Source organism: Pleurodeles waltl, chromosome 12 (genome assembly GCF_031143425.1).
Source record: "Pleurodeles waltl isolate 20211129_DDA chromosome 12, aPleWal1.hap1.20221129, whole genome shotgun sequence".
Lineage (NCBI taxonomy): Eukaryota > Metazoa > Chordata > Amphibia > Caudata > Salamandridae > Pleurodeles > Pleurodeles waltl.
This window is the reverse complement of record NC_090451.1, coordinates 663,841,325-663,849,219: the sequence shown is the minus strand read 5'-3', so window position 1 is coordinate 663,849,219 and position 7,895 is coordinate 663,841,325. Positions and strand designations below refer to the sequence as shown.

Here is a 7,895-nt window from a genome sequence, read left to right as displayed (position 1 = left end):
GGTGCTCTTTCAGGCTTCCTTGCGCCATGCAGGTGCTTGTGTTGGCTATCATAGGATTGCACTGGAAGGGTACCCTTACAGTACAAAATGCTGTTCTTTGACATACGTGAATACTTTCCCAATATTTATGTGTGCTGAACAATGCAGCACACATGCAATGTGCAAAAAGTTAAGAACAATAAAAACATTTTTTCTTATAAGCACCTGCCTCGAGAAGGCATTCTGTTTTGGTGGTCTGTATACCATTATTAGTAGATAGGGTTTTGCATCAAAAAGACAGATGGTAGTTTTGGAACATTAGCTCCCACAGGACAACCACTTCATGCAAAGTGATGCAAAGTAGCGCAGTGCTCTATGGGCATGATGTATTAAGCATCTTTGTAGATGCAAACTGGTCGAGTCACAGATTCAGGCTGTTCGTGACCTGAAAAAATGCTTTTTCGAATGTGAAAAATGCTAATTTGTAAATTGTTACCATATCATGATTTAAATTTGCAGTTCAGTATTTGGAAGAGGTGTGTTTTGGGCGTACCTTCCAAATACTTTATCAGTACTGTTTTGCGAACAAATTCTGGAATTGCTGTTTGGGAATAAGAGTACTTCATAAATCAGGAATACAGATTTCCTTATTGTGATTCAGAGCTAATCATAATTAGAAAATCGTTTTCCTAATGTTTGTACATCTGGCTGTATATGCATTGTTTTTCACTTTATCAGTACTTGACCCAGTTTGTGTCATTTTTGTGACATTGCACTGGCGCAAAGTGCTTACAAATTAGGCAGGTATCTTTTGCGAGTGCCTGAGCAAACATTAGTAAATATGGGCCTTCGAACCTGATGTGAAGCCATAATTCTGGGCCTCACAAGCAGCATTGTGTAGAAAGTTGCTCTACTCTGGGTGTCTGGTCTTTGAGTGTTTAGGCTATTTACAGCTAGTAAGAAGGCTAAAGCTATGTTTCCCCAGTTTCTCTTTCGGCCAGATGTGTGTGAACCCTGCCACCAACCATGCTGTCTCTTTGAATGAGTGTCACCACCACCAGGCTTGCAGGTAGCGCACAATGGCTACAGCAACTGCACAGGGGAGGTAAGCATGTGAGAACTTTCCTTACTGAAGAAAACAAGAGCTTGCAGTTGTGCTGAGCATAGAATCGCAGCTAATAGTCTCTTCCTAGGAAACCAAATATCTTTTTCAGGGTTGTGCAAGTTTTCAGGTAGACCATCAGAACCGAGGGCCAGAGAAAATCTCTCCCACGTTTCTGCTGAAAAGGAGGCTTCAATTCCGGAATACGACACCCGCAGCATGTGAGTCTGACTGCCATGTGTGTAGTAAGCAGATGGCCAGTGCCAAAGAACAAAGATGGTGGAGAAAGATTAGCTCTCCGTGGAGCCTTCCAGCCATGAATCCCGAAATTAGACAAAATGTAAACTTACTGCCTGCCTCTTAATGGAAAGAAGCGAGCCTATCTCAGCATAATGCTTAAGAAAAACATGCTGAACCCGATAGGAGAAAGTGAATAATGGCACACCAAAATAACTACCTTATACTTAAGAAACTTTAATCACAAATTTCTCATTTTGCATTTGATTAACCATAAGAACTCACCTCACGTGAGTGCCATTATGGCAGAAACATGATTTTAACCCTAACCCTCCTGTCTGAGCTATTCATTTCCCCAACCTTAAAACGAATCCTTGTGACATCATTAATATTTACCCTATTTTTCCCTCCAACTCACGTATAACCATAATCCTAACCCCATCATCCTAACACGCTATGCCTAATTTTACCCCTGGACCCCCTTTTTATTATTTACTAGTATAGTGCCCATATTTTCAAATTTGGAAACTATGCCTTACCTTAATGCTTATTATTCCTTAGTTACTAGCTTTCTTCTTTAAGGCATTTTTGTATTGTGATTCATTGTTTTTTATGCTTATGGTTTCTTAATTTTCACATTATGTTGATCAGCAATGTTACACACGGCGGACATATCTAATAACATTTCTGATAGTGTGGCCTACATTGCAAGCCTTGGGATGTTTAATCAGTTAGAGGGCGACTGATTGAGGAGCCTGAAGGCGACAGAAAAGACTTCCTGGTTTGGATCCAGCATATCCCCTTCACCAGACCTTCTTTTTTGCTGTCCACTGACACTCTTGTCAAGGATTGTGAATGGGTCTTTCATGTGCTCTGCACATTTGGGTGGAATTAAATTCATGCTACTGATGGTTTTGTTGCATAGTTTTTGTACTGGAAGGGTACAAGGCATCCCTCAACTAAGGACATATATCTCTGGATATACTCAGGTGCATAGCTTATTACAAGGGATGCTTCTAACCGCATTAAGGGCCGCTTGGTATCTATTAAAGTAATGCATTTCTAGAAGACAGAACTCAAGGGTGCAAGATGTGAGTCAGGGGAAAAAAGGCTCATTTAAAGAAGAATTGACTAAGAGGTATGACTGGAAAGGTAAAATTAATAACCCACAGTTTGAGTTTTATATACAGGAATGTTTATTCCCCTAAATATGTATAACCTGAAGACATAAGGACAGAGACACATAAGAGTGTGCCTGGGAAAAGCAACGGGGGACTGGCTCCATTGACATAAGAGAGGTTGTCGAAGTTGAATGTGCTCTCACTCGCTCAATTAACTTCAGATACCGGTAAGTCTTGTAATATTAATGAGGAAAGGGAGTATGTGGACTTTGGGAACCCAGACAGTTGACTCTGAAGAGCAAGAAAAGTGAGACTGAACTACAACAAAATTTCCCGATCAGATACAAAAGTTGAAGACCCATGAAGTTACTCTTTCAATACGCACTGCAGACCAAAGGAGTCACAAGAGGGATTTTGTTCACTCTTGATGTCTTAAACTACAGATGGATCAAGAACAGCAGTCTGCCACCTCTAATTCAACTGAAAAACATCCAGTTTCACAGATTACTAATATCTTCCTTTTTGTATCCTGAATTGACATCAATGATGACAACACGCACTGAGTGCTACAGACTCAACCAGACGACCAATATCCTAGTTTGATTTAAGTTGTTGACTAAACGTATGACTTCATTTATAGTTTAGCAGCATTTGAAAATCTTAAATCAGTGACGCTCTTGTCCACCAAAACAGCGCCCGCAGCTTCATTTAAAGGTTGGGAAACTTCCAGGTTTTTAAAGGCAGAGCCCTAGTTGACTCTATTTACAGAAACCTTTCAAAGTGACCCATCAACCCAGTGGCCACTCGCAACTAGTGAGAAGGGCTTATTTACATCAGGTGGTAGGACATATATCTTACCTTTATAGGACTGGCATGCCAGTTATGATGGACCTTGGCAGATAAAAAAACTCCTATGACCCCAACAAGCAAACTCATCCTTTGCAGGACCTTGATTTTTTTGTATTTCAAATCCAACCCCTACTTTTGGGGAATAGTTTCAGAAGTACAAAAAAAATGCCAGCTCTCCACCATGACATGGTAGCTATCAGTAATTACAATACCTAGAAGGGCTCCTGACATAGTGAGTGGAGCACTTTCAGCAAACAAAGCCTGCCAAGCCAATGGGGAATCTCTAAATTTGGCTGTCTTTCTCCTGTGACGTGAGGACAGAGGTTGGGTATCGGCCCTACTGGCAGGCCACCTTCTACACTGCTTGAGACTCCTAGACTCGGTTCAATTAATTGACTTCTGTAACTGTATGTGTCCATGCCATGCCCTGTTGTGTTTTTTTCTAAGCCTCTCCTCAACAAGTCCCACCTCAGGCCCCCTTGCCGTAGAGACACTTCCATGCAATAATTGGTCACCGGCATCGCTATATTTCCATACATTAGCCTATGTTCCTTAATTTCTCCAAACTGAAGAGTTAAGTTGTTACATTTTTTTGCTAATTTTCCCAACACCGATGTCAAATCCTCTAAGTAGCCTACATCTACCAGTAACATCTTGGAGGATTAATTGTGTTTTTTATTATTTAGGATTGAATACAAAATCTCATGGCAATTAAATTGGGAAACCAAAAACAGTGTAAACTAAAATATCTGGAAAAACATAAACAAGCATTAGGGGTTAAAGATACAGGAAGGAGGACACATACATTAAAATTAGGGAATACCCTAATAAATAGAAGATTTAGTGTAAATCCCTCACACGTTAATTAAATTTATTTATAGGGTGTTTTCAATACATAAGAGTAATTGTCACATCAGAAGTGGGACTATTGCAGCGAATTAAGAGCCATAACTCTTTGTGATTAAAGGGCAGCCAGTAATGCGAGTTATATTATAATAGTTTCTCATTAATAGCAATCAATGATTTGTAATTAAATAATAATTTTATGATGTTTTTAAAGACACTATTCTATGCAAGATTTCAATGAATTGGAGAGCTTTTTATATCATTTTGATATACATTTAAAATATTGTTACAGCTTTAATTCGCTGTGAACAATAAGCTCGGACCAAATCTTTATAATTATTAAACAGGCAAAACATAAAAAGACTAAGATAAAGGAAGGGAGACGATTAAATAAATAATTACATAAATTCTGAGAACAAACAGAAATCCCAAAACGAATGCCTTCTTGAACAAGAAGAGACCCAGAGAGCTAAAGACATTACTCCAAATGAGGCCTTAAATATACAAAACCCAATTTCAGAAAAAACCTTACCTCTACCAATAGACCCACTATTACAGAGGAGGCCTCTAGAGTTGGGCAAATTCATCTAGATGCTTCCTCCAGAACTCCAGGCTAATAACAATATGGCCTGCAGCACTGAACACAATGCTGCTGATGTCACCAGCAGAAATGGAAAAAGGTCTCATGATAATACTCCTAGTGAGGCCTTAACATTGTCGCTCACTGTAGGAATGAGGGCTAGTAAATATGTGGGGAAATAAGACGGCGTGAGCGCACAGGTGAGTACTTTCAACATCATCCACGTTTCCCTCCATATTCAAACAACACTAAGGATGTGAATAAGCATATTATCATAAGAACTACCTTCCATTTTCTTGATGGTTGCATTCCTCCACTCACCATACATCGTAACAATCCTCTTCTTTCTGGAATGCACACCAGCATATCCTGATAATTCATGGAGCCACATGCGAGAAACAGGAGTATCATATTTAAACCTGTTTCTGTGTACAGCTTAGATTGCCCCATGTCATGTAGGAACAGCTCATATAATCTTGATTTTCAAGATCTTTCACTGACCGTCTCAAGTAGGAGTCTGTCTAGTCCTTGTTTTTTTTTTTTTAATCACGAGCCTGTCCATCTCAGGAGGCTGCAGCTCATCCAGTCCTGGGTTTTCCACAGCTAAAGAGATCCCATGCTACTTGTCACTTCCTGTTTTAGTCCTTCTAAAATGCCTTTGACACAGTTTTTCTGACCAACATATTTGAACTCTTTGCAGAAGCTTGCAACCTCACGTCAGCTCATACTGGGCTGATTGTAATCTACACTTCTGCAATCAGATCTTTTTCTATATAGGCAGCTTTCTGATTGAGGTTTTTATGGGTCTACATGTGTCTCGTAGGGCACAGAATGAGAACAGAGTAAGCTTGCATATTTGAAGTTCTTCAAAAGCGACAAGGTACTACAGGGAGGGCCGTACACTTCTGAAGTTTTATGGTAAAGGTAGGGTAGTGCTGTTTGAAGCCCCTCTGCCCCCCTGCTGGAATCCTTTAGTGCTGACAGGGTACAGCTGCATGGAACCTCACTGAAAGAATCATACAGGATAGTAGTGGAAAGAAAGCTCACAATACTCTAGTATTGTAGCACTCATGCACAGGTCCCTGCTCCAGCACCACCGCTTGAGGCCTGTAGTACTTGCCAGGACAGCAGGTCATGAGCTCACACTACTGAAGTTCTGTTGCAGCAGCAGCAGGAACAACAATAAAACACCTACTGTTGGTTAAAGCTCCCACTTATGAGGACTATATTTCTGACTTCTGGATCTACTGCACTGGCACAAGACAACTGGAGTACTGCAGGAAGCAAATCCTGCTGCAGTCCTGTAGCACTCGCATGGCACAGCTTGAGGTGGCTCATACAGCTGGAGACCTACAGGGATGGCTGGACACTCCGAGAAGGAAACTTGCACTGACGGAGTCTTGTAGCACTTAGAGAACACTGCTGGAGGAAGTTTGCAGTATTTATGTTCGACTCACTATATTATTTAAAATGAGATCTGAAGTTGTATATTTCACATAGAGTATTATTACAGATACAATTCACTAAATTCTCAATTTTTTTTTTACATTCTAAATATATCAGTGTACTGCATCGCTCTAAATTATCCAGAGGTAGACTGGCCTTTACAGAACCTTTAACTCAGAGGAGTCCTAAAGTCTGCAGCAGGGCTAGTTGAATGCTAGCCTTTCTGAGGCAGCCAAGACAGACATGTTACTAAACCTGCCCCGCCCAGAGGACTGTTACCAGCTGCTTGGGGCACCTTTTTCTAAGTTTCCTTCATATCATCCCTGGACAAAGTCTGCTTGTTTCTCCCAATTCGTATCTCTCATAGGATCAGCGATGTGTAGGCTACAGGCACCAGACCAGTGTTGCTTCCGTGGCAGCAGCGGATCCAGTCGTCATCCACTGTAGAAAGCAGCTGTAAAACCTCGTCCTTCTGGAAACTCAGGTGGGACCCCGAGGATCCCGTGTGGTCGCAAATGGCCCTCACGGTCCTGCAAAACACAAGGAGAAAGGGTGTCAGTGTAGGGCGAGGTACTAAGGCAGAGGTTTTCAGATAACTACCATTTTATATTTTTGCCAGATCACTACACATTGGCATAATACCATGTTTTCAGTTCTATGGTTTAATTTTAGAAATCTTTGTTACAAGAGGGTGACTTCAATTGGTCTCATTGAAGGAAAGAAAGTAAACTCAGAGTGTGGTAGTTTGTTAAATGAAAACTGGGAAATGCTGAGGTTTAGAGTGCCACTATTTTGGGGACCAATGTTCTTGACACATAATTACAACTGATATTTTAAGTTCAGAAGCTGTTGCAGATTGCTTTCTGAATTCATTGCCCAAGTTCTGTATGTGGAATAGACCTACTCCAGTCCAAGGGAAAACAGCAAATAAAACTTTTGGTAAATGGGCATTTTCTCTGAATTTCTATAGTTTACGTGGCAGGGAAATTGTCATTTTTGCAGTCTGTAGCAAATGTATGGTAGTAAGTATGGTGTGGTTACACTCCGAGTACAAGGAGCAGTGACATCTGTGTTGGATGGCATCTGGTTTAGCCTGACATGAGATGGAGAGCAGATTCAGCTTCTCCAGTAGAAGTGTATTGACTACATTTCTCTGGCTGCAGGGTGGAGATCCCAGACACAGAAGTAGAGGAGGATGCAGACAAGGGACTCCATCAGAAAAACAATGAGGACCTTGTTATCAAAGGGCTACTGATTGTTCTCCCAGAATACCACCACTTGATAGATGGATTGGTGAGGGTTGGGGCTAAAGGTTCTGCTGTTTAAGGTCAGTACGTTTCTAGGCTTGGCCTATCCTTTTGAATGTCTGACTACTCCTTCGGGAAGGCTGAAGTCAGCTCAGCAAGGTGCAGAAACCTAACAGTTCATTGTGACCTTGATTTGGAGACTTCTTCTTGAAGCCAAGATCATTGCAACCTGCCATCACCTTGCAGAAAGCCTGTGTCTGAGGAATGTCAGAAAAAAGAGATTGGAAATGCAACCACCCCAAACTAGTTCCTAAATCTCAAACAGTGAATCCACTTCCATTGTCTGTGGAATGGATACAAACATGGAATCCAAATCACCATACTTTGTTTCATTACCAAGTTTAAAGTTCTCCATGACCAAGAAAGGGACTATTTCTCAGAGCACTCAAAGGACTGCGTGACCAAGGATGGTGTCTGCCTGACAGCGA

At 41.1% G+C, this 7,895-nt stretch overlaps 1 protein-coding gene across 3 annotated transcripts in view; it reads right to left on the bottom strand.

The window, feature by feature from the left end:
* Positions 1-4,329: 4,329 nt before the first annotated feature.
* RUSC1 (RUN and SH3 domain containing 1) overlaps positions 4,330-7,895 on the bottom strand; it is a 90,353-nt gene continuing 86,787 nt past the window's right edge. For all 3 annotated transcript variants that reach the window (XM_069218455.1, XM_069218453.1, XM_069218454.1), the window contains one exon: positions 4,330-6,690. In XM_069218455.1, the coding sequence (XP_069074556.1) occupies positions 6,522-6,690 (169 nt within the window). In that variant the 3' untranslated portion in view covers positions 4,330-6,521. The remainder of the gene's footprint in view (positions 6,691-7,895) is intronic.